At 41.1% G+C, this 22533-nt stretch overlaps 1 protein-coding gene across 1 annotated transcript in view; it reads right to left on the reverse strand.

The window, feature by feature from the left end:
- The window catches only part of frem2b (FRAS1 related extracellular matrix 2b), a 52517-nt gene that overhangs the window by 11673 nt on the left and 18311 nt on the right, over window positions 1-22533 (reverse strand). The window contains exons 3-7 of the mRNA XM_085795981.1: window positions 15491-15637; window positions 11791-12021; window positions 9932-10057; window positions 8706-8957; window positions 634-783 (exon numbers count right to left, since the gene is read on the reverse strand). Coding sequence (XP_085652107.1) covers window positions 634-783; window positions 8706-8957; window positions 9932-10057; window positions 11791-12021; window positions 15491-15637 — 906 coding nt within the window. The remainder of the gene's footprint in view (window positions 1-633; window positions 784-8705; window positions 8958-9931; window positions 10058-11790; window positions 12022-15490; window positions 15638-22533) is intronic.

Genomic DNA, 22533 nt, shown 5'->3' on the forward strand with positions numbered 1-22533 from the left:
ATCTCCCTGAGCACAAACAGGTTATTCATTTGCCATTCTTTGATAAGTCTGGGTATTGAGAGCTCAACCTTTGCCTGCAGGCTTTTCTCATGTACTTATGACCCAGTTATGGGTGTTAAGTGTGGGCTTGCATTTCTACCATGCTGCATATGATTAGATGCTAGTTATTTTTACGGTTGTAATGCAGGCCAGAGGAGAGACGTTATGAATCTGTGCAAGAGAGAAAAGACTGCCTGGGGGCAGGAGATAATAGAGGCTTTAGGGAAGGCTTGAGTTTGCAACGAGTCTTAAGAGTCCAAAGCATTGACGTGCAGAACAATGAGCATGCATTCCTAAAGGCCTGTCCTCACTCAAACCACAATTATCTTCATAGCACTTTGTATATCCAATGCCCACAAGGCGAGGGCCCAATGGAAAACATGATTTCTCTCTTCCAAACCTAAAACAATGTTTACATTCCCCAGGCCCGCCACCCAACAGTATCCAATATTAGCATCTCCTTGGACTGTTAAGCTCATGAAAACAAAGAGCGACAGGGTGAAGACTTAAGTCTATTGTTTTCTGCAATTTACACTTCTCTAAGCCCCAGCTACATAAAGCTGTCAGAGAGAGGTACCTTGCATGGACACATACCTTCAGCTGAGACAGGATCAGTTTTCCGGGAGCGCACTGTGACAGTTCCTCCTTTGGAAAGATCAGTCCCCGTCCTCCACACCTGCACCTCCACAAAGCCATCACTTTCATCCGCATGGTAGTCTGTGTTGCCAAAGTAGAAGACGGGAGCTGGGAAAGGACAACAGTGGAAGATGAGATAAAACACACAGGGGGATGTAATCCACAATCATCTTTTAGCTGTTTCACAACAGGATATTTGAATGCCTGATGTAATTGCTGTGTTGAATCTGTAATAGGTGGCATACTCTGCAAGATTACCTCTGATTACAGGAGAAAATGAGGGAATGCTTCCATAGAAACACCAGCAGGTAGTAAACACTGTAATTGTAGCCTTTAAACAACACTTTCTAACTTCCTGGAATGGTGTTTTGGGGGGATTTCTACATCTGCATCAAGCACTAAAAGACACAAGGCAACCTGAAGGCAGAAATGTGCTTCCTGGTTTTGTTTTCGATGAGCCTGTAGCTGGAGCTGACTTTGATAGTGATGGGTCTGAGAGTCAGACAGGAGGCCTGACAGGAGGTCTGGGGGATGTAGAGCTCAATGTGCCAGCCCAGGCCTGCCTTACTGCAATTAGTGTTTCTATGAGCTGAGATTCCACTGCAGCCAAACTCACCCACTGTTATTTTTATTTAACCCTTTCAGAGCATGCTTCCTCTCAATGATGTACACGTCATGATGCATGTCACATGGCTTTTTTAAGGACTTGGACCTCTGTGTGTTCTCCCACTGTGAGGTGCAGCGAGCCACCGTAACTATGCAAGATTTTCCAACACAGAGACTATTTTTGTCTTTAACTGCAGGGAGTCATAGTCTATTACAGCAGAAATAACACAAGCAGCCAAAAGCTGAAACTAATCCAAAGAAGCAATTTTTACTTAAAAAATGCTCACCTTCTCATAATAGATCAAATACATCATTGTTATGACTAATGGGAATAAGCCACTACTGAGCAGTAAAAAGCTGCAACTGTGACCAAATAATGAATAAATTAACTGAATGACGATGGCCATGGGCAAAGTTGTGGTTTCCATGACAATGGAACTCTGCACCATCCATGCTCTAGTCTGCACCTACAAAACTGTACTTCAACATTTCTCATCACACAGTATGTGGCAAAAAATAGAGTGGGATTGTGGAACTTGGTGATAAATGGCCACAACAAAAACAAATCCATACTGTCGTAGATGTGTTGCGATCGTGTTATCTAATGAAACTGAAATATAAGAGCAGGGGGAAGAAGAGATTAACTGTCAGTCAGCAGGGCTCCCAGGCACAATTACTGATCAGCAAAAAGTGTTTATTATTTTGCACTATATAGTAGAATTAATCTTCCAAGTAATTTGAGTCTTGGATGATATTGCATATTTTGATGCAGCCTGCTTTGCCGGTAACAGCTCTACATTAGCAAGATAAGACAAGTTCTAAAGGGAGAATGTAGACAAAGCCTGATCTGTGGTTCTCAGAGCAGCTACCTCTGTGGTTATAATAATGTTACTCCCAAGTGCAGGCAAAGGACAGAAAATGTTTATGCTTTAATCTGTCCTGAGAGCACAGCATAGGACAATGAGTGCTGCATCAAGAGGCTTGCAGCTGCCATGGCTTCTCTCCACAGAGAAACCAAACAAAGATGGTTTTGGCTGCCTGCACTGAGTCCCAACAGGAGGGGTAATCAGATCTACTAGCCTGAGGATGGCAGCCAGGAACTCAGGCCCTGCTGTACCAGTCCAGTAATCAGATAAGGTTTGTGCAGCAGACAAACAGTGAGCTTCAAAGGGCTACGCCCCATTAACTGAAAGGTAAACCGCTGGCTCTTGGACTCCAGCAGCACAGCAGCAGCCTCCTATGCCACAAAGCACATCTAATGTTACCTGCATGTAAGTGAAGACTATCTAGACTTAATACATAAAACAATTTAGGATGTAAGAACCCTTATTTATTTAAAAATAAATAAATAAATCTATTAGTGCTGTCACAACACCTGCCATATTTTACTTTGAGTCTCAAATCTAAACTAAATAGTGTTTTTTGAGATTAAAATATAAAAATCATGATGTTTTGGTTGTTGTTTGAAATGAAATGGTCGACATAATGATTTAAAAAAAAAACATTCCCATTGTCTCCTGGCAAATTAAATATCCAAAACATGAGCCAGAAATAGGAGCCCTTTACTTACAGTCATTATGCTGGTCAATGTATTGTGCAATGCCTGAATAGCAAAGCCAAACAAGGGAAATATCTTTAGTGCTGCATATGTATGAGCATAAAATAAAAGAGCAGGCACAAGGAGAGACACAGGCATCCCTAAGGGAACTGTTGCACTCCCACTGACTGCTTGATTTCACTTGAACTTTGCATGACATTCCCACAGCGCTAAGTGGCTTCTCGAATGGTGAGATTCAATTGAGCCCTGACAAATGCTCTTCTGCCCACTATGTGTTCGACAAAGTTCTCACCAAGCAAACGCCTACAAGCGCAGCTACATTGTCAAAACAGAATAATCTACAACTTGAACACATCTGTGCGAGAAGCTTGGATTTTTAAAGCAGGGTCTGGATTGAACATCTTAAGTCATGTTGATTAAAATCAGCACCTGTCTTCTTAAGTGCTTTGGACATCTGTTTATATCAGAGTGGGAATCCAGGTGAAACATAATGACAGGGCTTGTGGATTCTCCCTTGATTCATCCCCATTCAGGATATAGTGCACATGCACGGGACCCGCCCATCTTTAAACCAGCTCATAATCATACCTTTGGAAGCAGAGTGAAATTTACAGGCGACTGACACAAGACTGTAAACCCACGAGTCATCTCCTGCTGTACAAGCATTCTCATGTCCCACAGTCCCCACCACCAAAACATTTTTCCGGATGCAGAGTCGATATCAAACAGCAATTACCTCTGCAAGAGGGAACAAGTTCCTCCGAATCCATCAGAGGCAAACACCAGAGAGCACACACTGTAAGGATGCGGCCCTTTATGTGCAGATGGTCGGCGGTTGGGAAAATAGCTGGTGTTCTGAGGATGGCAGCTGTTCATGCATGCTACTGTAAAACCCCTGGACAGCCTGTAAACTTTACAGTCTTTTAACACTAACCTGCCAGAAGATTTAACTTTATACAGCAAAAGGTAATCATAATTCATTGCCCTTTCCAGCAGCAGCTCCACGAAATCATGCTCCTATTTGTGTAGTAGGTGCAGGCTTCGGAGTGTGTGAGTGTGTGAGAGTGTGGTGATGAAACGGAGACAGAAAAGAAAAGCTTGGAAGCCCATTAAGCTTTGTGTGTTTATACTGCTTTATTAGCAATATAAAACAACAACCAGCTATAACCTTTTTCACACATGCAGACCCAGCATCCTGCTAATTACCTCATTCCCTTTTATTTTTCATTGAGCTTGTCTATTTGTGCCTCCTGTTGTTGTTTAGGTTGTCCTTCAAAGTTGTGTTCTGCTGTCATTTAGATTCACTTCACCAGACCAATTGTACCCTTACTTATTTTTTGGGCCTCTTCTGATAGCATAACTAGAATTAATTTCTGAAACTGAACCTTCTGCATTGCAAATGGAATAGACCTGCATTGGTGCATATTTTCAAACAATATCTTAATTACTCCCCCTTCAACAAACCAGACAATCCGTCAATATAAGGTTTAGACTTCTTGGGCCTTATTAATTCAGCCCTTGTCTGACAGCCAGGTTTGCAGGGTTGTGTTGGGAGATTGTTACCACAAAGGTTCACACAATCCCTCCTTGGTCCTCCCCCTGCTGAGCAGACAACGTGAACAACCAGCAGGGATGGAAAGTGCAGCAGGCAGACAATGATCCCTAACCACCCTCGCACTCACATAGATTGGCAATTGTGTTTGTTGGAGGCTCTGGTCAAGCTTGAAGCACAGCTGTTGTTAAGAACTGGTTTCTTCACTTTCATTCACAATAGAGCAGTTTCATTCTGTTAAGTGATAAGATATATCCTCCATCTACTCAAAACCATCCCTTCAATATATCAGCTTCTATTGTGCAATATTGGTTTGCAAAACAGCTTTGGCAATAGTGGATTTACAAAGCTTCGCATCAGTTCATCAATGGAGATTTCAGAAAACACATATGCACTGACAGACGATTTTGTACACATCACCCTCTTAATCCATAGAAGTGGATCCATAAATTGAACTTGAATGCATTGACACAGGAGGCAAAAAAGATAAAATCAGACAAGATGCAGTTTTGCAGTGAGATGTACCTTTTACAGTTGTTTTCTTAGAGCAGTAAGTATCATTCTGCTCATTATGTGCCCTGGGCTGATGTCTAAGGTGCTCAGAGCACTTGAATTGCAGGGATGCAGTAGAATAAGAAGTGCCATTTGTGCTTTTCCCATTGTCCAAATTTGAGTCAGAATGAATGGCAAACACATTTCAGTAAAAGTACCAAACTGGTACTGCAAGTGGTACTGTAGATGAGCTGCAGGACAAATGAATTTCCTCTTGGGGATTAATGAAGTTCTTATTCTTATTCTTAATCTACTAAATCTTTTTTTTATTTTAGAGAAAATTGTGTGGAATCAAATGTGTAAAACTGGAAAACACAAACCAGGTTGGATTTTCTCAGGTTTTGGTTATACTTTCTGTCAGCTGCCGGTTGCCAGATTTCCTCCACAGATAATAAATATCAAAAGTCTGGCAAGTTTCACTCCAAACAAAGCTGATTTTAATTACTCTCCATCTGTGAGTGAAGGTGTGCTAATTAGTGAAAGACATGGCACATAGCACAGGTCTTCAAATCTGGTTACTAGTAGCAGTAAATTTCAACTCATTTTTGGAATATGAGGAACACACATAAATTACCAGATTAGCATCAGACTGTTGGCAGACGATACGAGCTCCACCTCTGACTGCACTTGTGCGGGTTCCTCCACATGCTTCGTAGGTGGCCAGGACTGTGTGTGTTTGCACGGAGCAGGGAGTGCATACATCTGCACCCTGTGGCTTCTAATTTCATCATACTGTGCAACCTTGGTTTGCGGTCTTCGAAAGAGAGGATATCTTGCTGACACGTACTTTTTTGCTGATATCAGTAGTGTGTGTTTCTACGAACCAGGTACTAACAGGTGTTTAGCCAGGAACACACTCCTTCCTCTCATGTACAGGACCCACTGGTCAGCTTTTCCTCCAAGGGCTGACAAAGATGGATGTGATGCCCCAATTTGCCTCCCTTCCATATAGTATACTAAAGTGGAGTTAGGAAAGGAATGTGGGTTACTTACTTAAATCTAATACATGGTAAGGTTAGGTGTACTGAAGGTGGGAATGGATTTAATGCTGTCTTTCTACTCTTCCAGACAAGAGATTGGGCTTTCTCTGCTTTCCTTAGAACTTGGCTATTTACCATTTATTTCACCATCAGTGCTCAAGCCATTTCATTATCACCTCCTTCAGGGGGATATTTCTCCCTATTCTTCACATTCCATTTATTCAGTGAATGTCGGCAACCTAAACACCCCCAACACCTAATTCAAATTATACTTTGGAGGTTTTGCGGTGCCAGTTTTCTTCAGTTTATGTGTTGTGTGCATGTGTGTATATCTGAGCACAGGAATTCAATCTGATGTCAGGTACTCATGTCTTTATAATAAGGAATCAGCTTGTCAGACAAAAGCTCCAGGCATAGTTTCTCCCCATGATGCTCATGGAAACATCTTAATAAATAAATGTAATAAATAAATAAAACACAATGAAAGGATGTTTTCACAAAAGGCAGCTCTATTCTGGCCCTTATAATCATCCTCTATAGGGGCACCCTTGTGGATTTGCCGCTTTCTGACAACTGACAAAGACTTTGATTGTCACGGATAAGGCAGGAACAAACCTGAGCGCAGACTGTTACCACTGGTTCTCACTGGTTCTGAGTTGAGTTAATTCTATGATGCACTGAGTCTTTGCTTCTGTTTCTGTGTGATAATACACTAAGGACCTGTAATGTACTGTAGGCAAGGCCCTGCCAGGAGGTCTTAAATCTATTGGGTAAAAACATTTCTTAGTGCATCTTATAATGAATTGAGTTTTCAAGCTACAAAAATTGGATTGCTCAGTCAAGTCATTGTTTATAACACTTGAGATAAAACAGCACACTGGCTATAAAGTCAGGGCAGTGATAAAATAGAGTTTGCCTTCCTCAACTCTATGAAAATGCAATAATGAATGAACATGAGCATGCTATTTATCAGTTGCAGAAAACTGTGGCCCGCTAATGGAGTAGTTACTCAAATGACTAACCCCTTTGCCTTTGTCCCTCTGAGACCACTTCCAAAGCAAACTTCAACTTGGCTTATCTTATCCTATGTAGTGCTTGCTAAGATGTCTGAGCTTTATTTATCAATCTCCTTGATTGTCAAACAGTTTCAACCCTCACTCTAAACGTAAAGGACAAGCAACCGTATGTGACTACAGTCTTTCAAAGAGAAAAATCAATCATCTCCAATCAATGACCTCTGTGGCAGTTAGAAACATGCATGACTTGCACTCTAGTCTCAGGGCCATCCATAAAGACTGTGACACTGGTTGGAGATGTAAAAGCTGCAGTGGTAAAACGGTTTCTTTGTGAAACAGGCTGTAAGGATATATGGAGTGACTGTTGAACATCCTATTAAAAACGTGTGTGCCTCAGCAGCTGTCTGGGCAGTTTGGAGTAAATACCCAGGAGTGGTGGAGGTGAAAAGGCCCCGTGCTCACTCTCAGGTTACACCGGACGCTGCTACAGTATGAAAACATTCCAACCACGTAACCTCGTCCTTCCTCGAGGAGGTCAAACAAATCCACTTGAAGTGTGTCTGCCTTGAGTCCCACGGGAATAGAAGGGGAAAATAACTTGTTATACAGTTTGAAAACTGCTGCTGACCTCTTTACCACACATTTGTGGGCAGATGCTTCACAAGACCAATTTCGTCCATGTTCTGAAAAATTGCGAGGAGTTGTCGCGCTGATGGAAACAGCATTATGCCCAAAACAACACGTCTCATCTCAGGTTAGACTGTCGGTAGCTAACTGGCTTAGCACTAGAGTCAAATCATGACATTTTTAGAATTCAAATGAAAGTCAAATTAATGATTGTTTCTGCAGCATCTATAATAGGTGGGTGGGTGGTTGGAAGTGAGGGGGGGTCTATTTGAGCATTTGGATTACATCCAGATAAACCACCATACCTGCTTACTTCAAATGCGGGCAAAGACAAAAAAGAATGATCATGATTTTCTGATAATATAAACCAAGCAAACAGATAACGAAGCGCTATCTTGCTTCAAATGTTTTGGGATTCAAGGAAAGGAAGACGCTTCCACAATCACATCAGGTTTTCTCAGGTCCAGTGTTGCCTGTCTTGCGATCACAGAGTCTTGACTTCACAGCAGTGCTTCCGGAGATAGTCAGAGTGATAGGGAACTGAGGAATGGCCGTCAGGTGTTGGGGAACAAAGAGGCGTCAGGGAGATATGGAATACTATCAGCCCTCCAGTCTGAGCCTGCAGATATGAGATAAAGGCTTCGCCTCCAGGAAGGCAGGAGGCTCACACACTCAAACGCTTTCTCCCGGAGACATCGCCAGACAGCCACAAACACACTCTGAAAAAAATTAAACCTAAATTTCACATCCACAGCAACATGTTTGCTGTCTGTCTGCCCACCTGCTTCAGTGTCTCTCTGCATGAAGTTATGCAGCTAAAAATATTGTCTACACAAAACTTTTTCAAAACTAATTTCCAGGTGCTGTTCAAGTGCCTATCCGTTACATAAAAGAATATTGCACAAATACTGTAACACCTCAAACTAAATCAGAAAATAAATTCCTGCAGCCTTTTCTTGAGGCTTTCATCAGAAGTGAAAAATCTTTAAAAATGAAAGGAAAAGGGGACGAAAACCTTGAAATGCCACAAAGTGATTTAATAATAAAAGCCCTTTAAATTCTTCTACTTGCACAGACTATTTCACACCGCTTGTATTGCATTCTATTTCACATTTAAGCTCGGTGAAATGTCATCTTACCGTCATCTGTATCAGGAATGATTGTGATTCTGGCTGTGGGGAATTCTGAGCCCAGTCGGCCCCCCATGGGCATACTGACGGTGACATTGAAGCTTTCCTCGTCTTCATAAAGGGAGTCATCAATGATCACAACCCGGCAGGATTTCTCAACCTCTCCTTTGTCAAAACGCAGGATGCTGTGATGGTCCTCGGGCCTGGAGATGTAATCAGAGTAGGACAGCACTGTGGTGGGGATGGTGCCGGTGGCCGAGACTGAGAGCACAGAAAACAGAATTACAGAAAGTAAAGTTAATGATCCAAACTCTGCCACAGTACTATACACTTTTCTTCACATTAAACCAATATATAAATATTATTTCTTTTATCTTTCTCATGAAAAATATCCTACATTAGGATGATAGGCCTGGAAATAATTATCTTAACCCACTCATTTACTTTTGTTTAATGTCAAACACATCAGAAGAATCTATGGTCTTCCTCCAATTACAAGCAGGCCTGCTTTAAAAGGCACAAGTAACCTTCACTCTCCAGTGCATTTTACCATTTACAGAAACATTTAATCCAACGTGGATCAGGTCATTTTCTTTGCACTTCCTCTTCCATTTTTAAAGGTTACATCTTGTGAAAATCAAACAGCTGCCATCAAGCCTGTGATGAAAGGCACGACCAGGCTTATGGTTTCTCTTTTCTCTGATGCAATGATTAACTGTCGCCCTGAACCTACTTTTGATGTGAAAGAACGTAACTCTTTCAAATACTGAGCAGTGCAATCCTGTGCAAAAGCCATCAGGTGTGCTTCAGTTGTCTTTTCACCACTTCTTTTCTTTACATTCACCACCTGTTTCTCCAACACATGCTGGCAAGATGAGTGATAAGCACTGGAGGTCCAGTCGAAGGAGAGGAGGGTAACACTACCAAACACATCTTTCCTTCAAGGGACATGGTCACTTTCGGTTTAAAGGGATATTTCGGTGTAAGTTTAACCCATGGTCCAATGCACCGTGACACCGAGACCCCCTCTCAAGAGATGCACGTGGAGAAAATAGACTTGCTAAAGTACAACTAGAGAAGCTAGCGGTCAGCAGCAGACTTCATCTCTCGAGGGGGGGTCTAACTTGGTGCGTTGGACCATGGGTTAAATGTACGCCGGAATATCCCATTAATTATTATTTCTCTTCTCAGGTAGACACAGAGTTTACCACTGAAAATTATATTTGTTGTGTTACCTTGCTGAGTGTAGCAGATGACCATGAACTCTTGACTGACATCTCCACTCCTGCGTACAGGGATGAGCAGCTCACCAATGTCCTCCTCTATATTGTACACTGCTGAGGGTATGAACACTGTTGATTCTGTATGTGGGAAAAAAAAACAAACATCAACAAATGAGATCATTACTGTGATAGAGCATGTTAATATTATTTGACCTGACTACTTAGTTCTTGTGTTATCTGGCTTATAGTACAAGGAAACTGCTTATGGATGATCAGCTGTCAGGCAAATTGAATGCGATAACCTGAACGTGAGTTGAATATATCAAATCTTATGTGACATTACCGGTATATTTATATCATAAACCTTTAATATACTGTACGGGTTTATAGCTTGAGCAGTGGGAGAAATGAAAGCTGTCATTACAGCTACAGTATGCTGACGGAGCTTCCATCATGTCTTATCAAAACCCATCATCTCCTGTTTATTTATCTGCAGCACATATTCCAACCTAGACTCGTCTTACAGCAAGTGACCCAGAGAGACGGTGCTGGTTATTGACCCGGTAAGTTATATAGACGGATGTGGAAAATATCATCTGCAAGATAATGCTGTTTAGAGGAAAAGTAAAGGAGTAAGGAAGCCTTAAGAGAGTTAAAGAAAAACACTGTGTTCAAATATGTGTCTCACGCAGTTAGTTTCATTTAAGAAGTCTCTTGTGAGTTGGGCGCATTAATTGCTAGAATAAAAAGTATGTTCATTATGTGCACAAGCAGAGACACGTCAAATCATTTGTCTTCTCTTTTTTTTTGTTCTGTGGTTTTGTTGCAGCTCTCCTGTGGGATGAGGAGAAGCTTTATCCATATTTATATCAAGTAATTCTCTATCTCAGCTCCATCACAATCAAGCTGTTTTCAGAAACACTGCGCATCTGTTGGAGCAGTGCTTCCATATACATTATGATCATTTCACATGCAAGGGAGGTCAGCACATGGTTATCTCCATATCCTTTTGACCTTGTTTATATATTCCCCCTGGAGAGAAAATGCTGCCTATAAAAAGCTCTTTGCTCTTTGCATATAATTTAGTAATGCTGATAATTAAGTTGGCTTCAAGATGTTGTTAGTTCTCTTCAGATTTCAGTCTTCATGAGAATTAATGCTGCATTTAAAACACTGTTCTCTGATGCCCTCAGGCAGATTGACAGAATCATCATCAATCGATCCTTTAAAATGAATTAAGCTGAGATGAAGGCAGACGCAATCCTGGACCTAAACTCAGATCTTTGCTTTGAGAGGGGGAAAAATATCTTTAGATTCTCAAACACTATCTGCCATTTCAGTTTTGTTTATTTTTCCTAAAAATTGCCTTTTCGCTGAGTTTATTTTCATGCTGTAACTCACAGAGAAAAACAGCATAGACTATGAACATGTTGGCAATCAAAGGATCCAGCTAGGTGTGCAGCTCATTGAGGCAGCGCTCCTTTCAATGTGAAATTGACATCTTTGTCTTTTTTACAATGGATTTTTTTTCTGCATTATTGTTGAACATCTGTGCGAAATGATGGGTTGGTTGTGACATCAAACACTGAAATGATATTTCACATAGCTAAAATGTTCTGCTGTCAAACGCTATTGTACTGTAGCTGCACTTCTAAGACGTGAGTGTGTTGCACTCTTAGCAAGGCACAGTGCCAGTATCTGCTTTAGTTTATAGTTTTTCAAAAGGGAATTATACGACTATTGTAGCTGTATCAGATCATCAAACTACTGTATTATCTCACTTAAACTTTGCATTATCACATTTTAGCAGTGTAATGACATGCAAACATTTGAATGAATAATAAATCCCTTAAAGTGAAATCCTTACTGACCGTCATCAGGGTCCAGGATCTCCACTGTAGCAACCTCTGGGAATTCAAGGGCTGCCATCACCGGCTCAGACAGAACAATCTGGAAGTTCTCTGACACTTCATATTCATTATCCGACAGGATTCGGACCTTCCAGGTGGCTGTGGTCTGGCCAGGGTTGAACTGCACCTGTTTTTGAGATTTGCCCCGGAAGTCTTTGTCCTTTTCTGCAGTGCCGTCCTTTGTTCCGATACCTTTCGAAAGACATGGGAAAGAACTGCTTATAATCACAGGTATTTAAACATCTGCTAAACCAAATACATGAGGCATATCAGGGGGATGGGGGATGTATTACTTTTGCAAGCTTGCTTCTCTGATTTCTTAGATATGTTCAGCTCTGTAACTATGAATGCCCGTCAATAAACAATTAAACCACAGTTTTCTATCTCCTGTAAATCAGGAAACTGTTACGCCCTAGTTGGTCTTGTCTGGCAATATCTGCACATCTCGGGATCTGGTTTTTCCACCTCCAGTGTTTAAAAATGGTCATGGTGAGAATAAAGCCAATTATCCCTCATGTCAGGCCGGTCTCAGCAGAAGTGGCTGGAGGGTGGCTTGCAATGTCTGACCTTCAGCATGTGAGCTGTTTGATGGGGCTTACAGTCACTATAGCTGTGACCCTGGCAGGATTCCTGTTGTGAAGGACCACTGGAGCTGGTGAAATGTCACACAGCCTCTCCATTGTTTTTGCTAACTGGTCACACAACACGCAGCAGGGGTCTGGCTGTAAACAGAAAGAACATGGCTACACACCCCAAGGCAATCCTGCAGGCTGCCACAAATGTAGAAAACAAGAAATTACGGGATGAAAGAAGCACTGGAGTAGCAGAAACTAGAAAGAAAAAAAAATTGCTGTTTGTTCACAACTGAAAGAGAAAGTAGAAGAGAAAAACTGAAATATCACATCAAACTACCCTTAAGATCTTCAATAGACCTCAGATTGAGAAATGCATGAGTTTGGGTTTTAAAGAAAATTACCATTCTATTCTTTGATGAGAATGAAAAGTGGGCTTTGATATGCAAGTTCAGACAGAAGGAAAAGGCCCCTGCACATATGTGCTGAGATAAAGTGGTCAAGCTCAATGGAGCTTGAAAAATCAGGAGTCTTCAAAGAGTGGCTAGAAGAGGAGAGAGTATGATTTTCTTCTTACTCTCTCCTGCACAAGGCTTGGATTGGATGGCCCTGATCACAGCAGTAACTCTAAAAGCTTGTGAGGCAGGTGTAGCCTCCAAACCGGTGCCACCTGCACTGTGCACATTGACCAATGAAGCAACAGTCCACCAGTGGGCTCTTCAGATCAGTGTTCACTGAGGTGGGGCTAGGCGAGAAGAGATATCGCCAATCTTCATAAGAGGGTGCTGGCCTGGGATCAGTCGCTATCTCATTGCAGCACTGAGGCAGATGGGTGGCTTGAATTGTCAGGCCGCTCTGGAGGCCTCTTTATGCTGGTTAATCAAAACATTTTGCTTCTTTTGCACTTCTATCCTTGCCGCAGGAGAGGAAGAGGGTAACTCCAAACAATCACTGTGAAAACCTACAGTAATGAATGTCCTCGTTGCCTTACCATGAAGGATACCATTCACTTTAGCTAAGACAACATATTGGACAACATATTGGTTATTAGTTGGTTGTACCTGCCAGGGGAATGTTGGAGAGATGTTTTTGAAGAACATGTTTCTAAGTCTTTATTGGATTACTTTGTTTTTTTAAGTGTACTTTTGGGCCTTTTATGCCTTTATTGGATAGTTTAACTGAGAGCGACAGGAAATGAGGAGGCGGAGAGAGGGGGAATGACACGCAGCAAAGGGCCGCCCGATGCAGGATTCGAACCGGGGCCGACTGCAGTGAGGACTGTAGCCTCTACAGTATATACGGGGCGCCTGCTCAACCTACTGTGCCACTCGACGCCCCTATTGGATTACTTTCTAACTAAACCCACAATTAATTATTTACTGAAGCCCCTACAGTATATAGCTGTGTCACTTTATAGTGATTTAAATACATTGTAGACTCTAAACATGGCAGAAACACATTAGACAGGCAGATTACAAATACACATGAGCCTAATAACTCTCGCAAAACAGCCTCATCTCTGTCCTTTAGTCATGACTGTAAATGTTTTTCTTGGTTGGAAATAGAATAAGGAATATTTCCAAGGATATTTGACAAAAACAGAACACAGTGGACTATGATCAAAGAATTATTGCCGGAGGATGTAAACATGTACTCACTTACTGAATTGAAAATGCATTTAGAAAGAGAAATTTTATTGCCATGGTACTTTGAGGGCACTGTCAAAACAAAATGGTCGTGACTTGAAAAAGACTCTAAATGGCACCTTGCTTTGTGTGCTTTCCATCACCAGCATGGAGAGCTACCTCATTCACTATCATTCCCCTTCATGCTGCCTCAATCATAAGAAAATTGCTCTGTGAAAGGCTGTAGTTTGGACTTGAAAGCATGCAACAGTCATTTTGAACATTATAGAATGCAAGGCACATTTTCTCATGATGTTGAACATAGAGTGCAAGTTCAAAGTAGCGCTTCTTTAATTCATAATGCAGCCATTAATAAAATAGTAGTGATGCACCAGAAAATCAAAAGAAGGGACAATTACTATGTACACATTTTGTTGTTTAATATTTGAAAAGAGATCACTGTGAACCGACAACATATTAGGTCTTGTTTTTAAAGTTATTTACCCCTTGCTGTGAATTATCATCAGTTCTGTCTGCCTGCAGCACAGTAGGCCTTTCTGATGGTCTGTCTATTTATATACAGTATATAGGTATTTTTCATTTCACTGGGTAGATATGCAGTGTGAGACACTATAAAGGTCAGCAAAATTTACATATCACCATAGAGATGTTTCATTAGTCCAAGACCCTGGGGCTTACGGAACACTGTGAAGTAAATTATTCTATGGGATTTGACCTTTACCATTAGTTCGTTTTAACCAATCAGAATAACAGACAGCACTAAAAATGGCTATTTGTGCCAGTGGTAAGAATTCCTTCCACTCATAAATGCTGATAGCAGCTAGTTTTTCCTTTTCTAAACTGTGTTAACAGGTATTGTTCATTTAGTTCCAGTCAGTAAATTGCCTTGACTAACATTTGGAGTAGCGTCTTTCCATGACCACCGACTCTGGGTGACCTTTCTCATGTGCACATGCAGTCCCTGAGGGATTGTCCGGTGCCATTGTGTGATTGGAATGTAAATACTGGCGAGAAGAGAGGGGTCACAGGTCATGACCTTTGTCACTCTGAAGGGTGTCTGGGCCAGCCTTAGAATTGCCTTTAAATATATCAAAGTGTGAGGTGCATGCAGTGGTATCTGAGGGCAGTGAAGTGTATATTTGGCCTCTGGCAGTGGGAAAGTTTTCATGAAGCATAAAAGGTAGATAGCACAAAAATGATCTACTTGTGATCTTGTACTGTTGTAACTTTAATGTAGAACTGTAATGCTTTATTTATTCTTTCTATTTTTGTTGGTATCTGTTATAGCACCATTTATTTGCTAACTCTATATTTAATTCATGAGTAAATTAGTGGTGCTTGCTTTCAGTGTTTTATAGTAACTTTTAATGATAATCATGATCACTTAGGGTGGAATAAATCTTGTTAAGTGACTTGCAGAAATCATAAAAGGTGTCTGCTTACTAACGAATGAAGTTTCCCCCAGGTAACCACGACGCTTCAGCACCACCTCCAGGAACTTGACCTCTTCATCCACCACGTAGTGTTCCTTCTCTAAAGAGATCCAAGCCCAGTTCAGACGGAACTGCTGGTTTTTCAGTCTGTTTCCTCCTGCAGACAAAAACAATGAAGAAAGTTTAAGACACTTCATATATCTCCTTAGAACTCATCAAACAGTAAAAGAAAACACAGAAGAAAGGTTTCATAGCCCAAGTCGGATTTAACCATAGTTTCTTTATTCATCTTCTTTTTTTGTACGGTATAACAGGAATTTTCCATTCCCTTATTAGAATGATTTCTTGGATACCTTTAGGGCTTGACTTCACTCAGTGGGAGGTATGAGGCTTCACAGCCTGTATGCAAAAGGAATGGCATTTGTGCTGTCTAATTGCTTCATTTCTAGTTAAGATAAAAGGTGTCTGTTTCCTGTCTGAACTGGGTTATTTTATCCTTGCTTCTTGAAGTTAGACTGAAAGGCCAAGGCTCCAATCCTGGAGGGCATTGCTGCCAACGTTTGACCAAGACTCAAAGCAGAGCCACAGACACAGGCATCAAACAAACAGATGCATACAAAAAACTGTGAAGTTACTCACACACACTAACTCAAACAGAAACCACATCACACTTTCATGTTGTACTGTAATTTCTTGAGCATTGACCATACAGTAGCAGTCTAAATAATAATTCACTGGTCCCGAAAACTCAGCATGAATCCAACAGACCTCACAGAGAGATGTGCTGCCTGCTGCTACTGGATAAGGATGGTGAGATCCAGATGACTGAACCACTAAACATCTGGCAGTTGGGAAAGTGGTGGAATAATGGTGAAATTGCCGGGAGGGTACAGGGGGATTGCTCTGAGGTTTCAGAGTGCTGCTGTTGTTTGTGTTAGGCACAAGTGAGAGTCTTTACTCCACCCCACCCCAGTTGTTACGGTCAGTAAATCTGCCACGTCCAGCCGACCACTCCACTGAGCCTATTTCCTTCCTCAAAGGGCATAGTGAGACTTACACACATTCAGCCTGGGTGTTTTATTATGTGTGAGGGGGCATGTATTTAGTTTTATGCCTGGGTATGCACATGTGCAGTGCACCTGTTCTTAGCATTTTTTATATTCTAATAGTGCAAATAATACTGTATTTCCTCTCACAGATTAAAATTGAGTCCTAATTACCGTTAAATCAGGCTTTTTGACATTGTTGTGCCACAACTGGGATAGAAGGGCAAAATCAGTGTGACATACGAGGACAGTGAAAGTGATTTATTTTTTTCCCCCCTTGTGATCAACTCATTGGAATGATTCAGTTGAATAAAATGTGTTTATTGCTAATGAACATGTAAAAACTATTTGATGTTTTCTACCAGGTGGGGGACTTGAAGGAGAGATAACTTTCTCTAATACAGTATATCTTTGCAGTTGTAGTAACCCACACTGATGGGATTAATCAAAAGTGCTGGAAAGAAGAAGAATACAGATGACAAATGTTTGAACTTTCAGATCCAGTTCAGAAAAAAAAACTTCACACAGACTTACAGTAGCCTAGCAATGTCAACACCGAGATGTGATTAGAACAAAGCATCTGCAGAAAGTGTGAAGTTTGAGCAGAAATGAGACAAGAATCTGTTCCATTTGCATTCTCTTGCAAAATTTACAAAATGTTTGAATCATTTACACATACATTTCATGAAAATATCATGGATAGAGAATTTCTTTTTGTGTTTTTTTTTTGTGAAAATAGGCATTGTTATTTGTATTCAGAGGAACCATTTCAATACATTTGTACAAAGAACCATTCCCCTCACAACTTATGTTATTACATAAATTGGTCACAATATCTCTGCAAAAGTGGCACAAGATGAATTACGTTTTAATCATTTGTAAAGCTTGGAGCTCTAATATTGATCATATGGTCCATCTGAACATGTGACAAAGCTTGAATGTTTTTTTGTAAGCCCATCATCATGTCACTTTGCACAACCCAGTCCTTCTAATCATTCCTATAAGCTGCTACTGAGGGTAATGTTTAATGCTTCATGTGTGAAGTATTTTGCAACGCTACAGTATGGCAAACTGCATCATTTACAGCATGACAAATGAGGCAAACGCACTGAACAAATTACAAGTACAGCAGGAATACTTGTTTGGTAGGTTAATGTGACACTAAGTTTCATATAATAAAATAAACAACAAACATGACTGTTATGTTTGGTTGGGAAACTAGCAATAAGAAAAACAATCTAAATCCTAATATGATGTACACAGAGAAAACAGATTTTCCAGGGCAGAGTAAAAAGAAAAACAATTTTTGGCACAATACAGTGTGTTTAAAGCAGCAAATATTGCACATGTACTAAATGTTGACTCATTATTGTATTGTAGTATAATTCTTTTCATGAAAAGGTCCCAGGTGATATATGTAATAAGCCATACATTCTTGAGGTCTACCACAGGGTAGGATTTAGCTTCCTGTGTGTTCCACATCAGTCCTCTGCAGACAGGCGACCTGTGTATGACAGGACCTCCCTCCTCTATCTGGATTAGAGCCAGCAGCATGGCACGCACGCCACCGGTAAACACTGCATGTGTGATCTCTGAGTCGTGAAGGAACCCGTCCTCCTCTGACATGAAGGAAACAGAGAAGGTCTTGACAATTTATCTGACTTCACACGTCGGCGCAGGCTTTGTAATAGTTATTGTAGAATTGAGAGTCTTGATGTCAAGCATAATTCTAGAAAATGAACCAAACAGATTAGATGCATCATCTCTTTGTAACGAAATGCTCGGGCAGAGACATGCCAGGATTGTTCATGGGTAGAAGTTAGCAAAACTACCTCATACATTTCAGTCACACCGTTAAATGCCAACGTGTTTAACAAAATTATTTACATGACATTGAGGCAACAGTCTACACATCAAGCTAAACCTCAAAGGGGCTGCTTGTCTTTCCGAGATGAATCATGTTTAACACCGTTTCTTTCGACAGTATTAACAAACACATGGAGTAGCTCCATCAATTATTCATTTTTCATATCCAGCACAGTCTGACAAAGATACATCCCAAAGCTGCACTTTCAAACCTCAGAAAAAGTAATTTATGTTCACAGTTTATTCTACCAACATGACATACAATTCCTCCATGACTTGAGCAAATATTGAGTTTAGGAGGTCTTAAAGTCCTGGTAAAGCTGCAGTGTGGCGTTCAGGGAACTGGGGAGTGGAGGTGCACGTTTCCAGAGGACCACTTCACTCCTCCAGATTTCTTTCTAATTAAGATAAGCAGGGGTCGGAGTAAGTCCACTTCAAAGAGGCCCCAAGGAAAACACCAGAGTTAATCTTTAACCAGCACTCACAGCACTGAGACAGAATTTAGTGAACTATATTGGTATCTCTTATGTGCGGGTCTTTGCACTTCTACACAGTTCAGTGCCAGAACAGACAACACAGTTCAGTTCAGTGAAAGCATCATGTAATGTAAGCTGATGGTATCAGGCATATGGATGTCATATATATTTAAAATATGTATATTCTGTGTTTCTACATAATATTTATACCCTATGCTAGCCATCTGCATTCATTCACTGAATTAATTGGCTGCCTGTCTGCACTCTGGTTGGTACCTAAGAGGCTTTTGACTGCTCATTGTACAAGTCCCTCTAAATAACAGTGTCAACAAAGTGTCAGCCTCTGCAGTTTCAACCACTTAACTATAACCAGACCTGTACATGAACCTTTTCATAAAAACCCTTGTAGAGTTCATGTTGCTGCACAAACACAAGTTCTGTCCTTTCACATACTGGATGTGTGATGAGGGACAGAAACCTTTTGAGAGAGGCCAAAAAATGCGCGAGGCTGGACTGTGCCAACTTAGTGCCCCCGTCTCCTCCCTGCATACATGTTGCAGACAGCCCTTATTTGGTCACCGTCAAGCATCGTGGGGCCACGATGCCCCATGGACCCTCGTTTGTTCACTAAGCGAGGCAGACAGACAGGCGGTCCTTTGCCCACAGAGCCAGCACCACACTGATTAGACGGGATAAATTGGGACAAGCCTGTGAATCCTGTTCAATGGGCACAATACATCTAAAAATACTAATGATCATATACTGCAAATGGACTTTGTGTGCCAACAGCTTCCAAACTGTAATCTATTGTATTAAAGTGTCACGCAACACCCTATAGATAGATGAACAATTGTGTGCAGGACCAGTTAACGGCTCACATTCTAGAGATTTTAGTTGAGTGAGATCTGTGTGAACAGACAGAACATGTCCCAGTGGAAGACCACAGTCTGCCACGTATTCATTTCATAGTACAGGCAATTAATATGAACACAAGTGAAGTCTGACATCTTTCTGTCATACGCATATCATCACGGCTGCATAATAGCAATCCAAAAACATGACAAACTAAAAAAAGTATTTTACAGGAAAACCATTTTTAAATAGAAACCCCTCTACAGAATGGAGCTGCTCATTAACTCTTGCATAAGAGAGCATTTGATTTTCCCCATACATCATACATCCATACAAATATTCAATAAAGTGTAGTCTATAACCAAATGCTGGATAGGGAGGTTTTTGCACCTGCATTGGGAGCCAGAAAGTTTCATGAAGCAGATTTAAGCACATTGTTTATGCCAAATCAATCATAATAATAATGCAATTCCCTGATTCTTTATTACACAACTCTGTCTGGGTTTTAGCTCTGAGCAGTATAAGATCAAAGGGCTGTGATAAAGTGTAGTCAGTCTATTGAGCAATATATTGCACCAATCACTGATCAAGTTTTGGATTATTAGAAAATGTTTTTATTAGATTTAGATTGGATTTGGAGTAATCCCCCAACCTTTTATCTGGGTCAAAATCCCCCCTTCACTAAATTTTGAGCTATTACAAAAGTACTGGATGTTACTGAAATTTCCACTGTTGCTGCTCAGGATCTTCAGAGGATGGTCCAGTACTTTTTAGGAAACAAATTCCCCTTATGGCAACCGAAAGACTAAATTTACACTTTTAAAAAAGCCTCTATAATTAAGTGTATGTTGTAGCATCTAATGGGGCCTATTAGTCTTCACTTTTTTCTTCGTTTTAATTTGTGCTTTTGGAGCAGAATTGCATTTGAGAAACCCAATTCAACATTATTAATTCAACTTGACTTAAGTTAAAGAAAATCAATATTTAACTCTGGTCTAAGGAAATGACAAGGACTAATTTCTGTGATGAATAATAAATATACTCCATATATAACGTATCATCACAACTTGTATTAACTCTATGAATGAGTTGTCTTTAACTTTCATCATGTACCAGAGCATACCAGCATACTTTTCACCTCTCCAATTAAGGGAAAAGGGATATGATAATCCTGTTGAAGGAAAGAAAGCACATAGCAGAGCAGAGAGCGAGAGAGAGCGATATGGTCTAATCACCCTAAGCCTTGTATCAGCAGTAACGAGTGGGGAGTTGGCCATGGCTTGGAAGATTTAGGACTGTTAAGATTTCACAGGCCCTAAACCCTTTTCTATCGGCACAACCTTTCAGGGAACTATACTGTGCTGTAAATTTTGGCTACTCCGCGGGATCCATTCTGGCTGCTTTCGCCTCTGCGGCCACTTTGACACAGTGGTCACTCTGAGGCCATATTTGAGGGGCCTGAAAGAAAAGGCCAAAGGCGCTTTTGGACAAAAGTCCTGGGTCAGAGAGCCATGCAAGGCTTAAAGCAAGAGAGGCTTTGCTCTCAGCAGGTAAAGTTCTTTGAGATTAACATCTGAACCGCAACTATAGAGGTGATTTAACTCGCAGTGCTCTTTCCATATTTGTACTGGCTGGAAGTACTTTTGTCCAAAATTTTCAGTGGCCATATCATGAATAAATCTACTAAACCTGTTTATAGGGTGCACCACTAAACACCACAAAGCAAGCAAACCTGAAACTATTACTATAACTGCTCAGAGTCAACACACAACTGTGATGGTTAGAATAACGCAGAAACTGAAAAGCTCATATTTTTGAAAAGGCAAAGAAATCCATTCATGCAACAGCATTTAGCCTTCTTGCAAATGTAGTCTTCCAAAGAATGACTGATAAATATGTTTTTTAGCAAAGCAAGAAACCTTTATCCTGTCCACCAACACAGTTTTTGATTACAAACTGAATCACAAGGTTGTTGCAGAAACCACTCTATGATTTTCTTCCAGAGCCACAAAATAGGGGCCCCTTGCTTGAGTGGAAGAGCAGTGAGGAATTCCGAGAGGTCTTGTTTCAGAGGGTGCTCCTTTACTTGTGGCCTAGGAAAGAAATGTGGCAGAGGAAATACTGTACAATGTGATTGTTGTGAAAGGTCACTCCTGTCCTGGGAGTCTGCTTCACGCCCCAGTGTCCTCACACACTGCCACAAATGATGTCATTTGTCATCTGCTACAGAAAACACACACAGAGTTGTTACAAAATATGAACCCACGTGAAAAAATGCCAGGTAACATATAAAACCACACATAGTGGGTTTTTGGAGGGTTAATATTTCACTAAAGTCAGGACATTGCTGTCATCACATAGGCCTACATGTAAACTGGGTTTTTAAGTATAATCCTATTAGCCACAACTGGAAACATTAGTTGAAACAGACTCTTTCCAAACAACCTTAAAGCAGATTAACAGCGGCACGGCCGTTTCGGCTAATGCTGTGTTCAAGGCAGGCTTTTGAAACCGTAAGTTACAGCTTCAAGTCACAACTACGACTTGGTAGCGTTCCAGGTAACCCGTAGCTCGTGTTTTTACCGTCCTGTTGTCTGTGAAAGTTCCCTATAACGGCCACTCGTAACTTCCGACCCGTGAACTCGTACCAGATCGAACTGGTATGACTTCACAGGAAGGAAAAACACAAAGTACGAGTTTCCTTGAACGCACCATGAGTTAGCAGCCCCCGCCCTTGTCAGGCATCAATTGGTCCTCGTGCTACGTCACCACATTCACGCGCATCCCTTGGCTGCACACACAGCCCTTCATGC

Source organism: Trachurus japonicus, chromosome 13 (genome assembly GCF_045865225.1).
Source record: "Trachurus japonicus isolate A0001 chromosome 13, Traja_1.0".
NCBI lineage: Eukaryota > Metazoa > Chordata > Actinopteri > Carangiformes > Carangidae > Trachurus > Trachurus japonicus.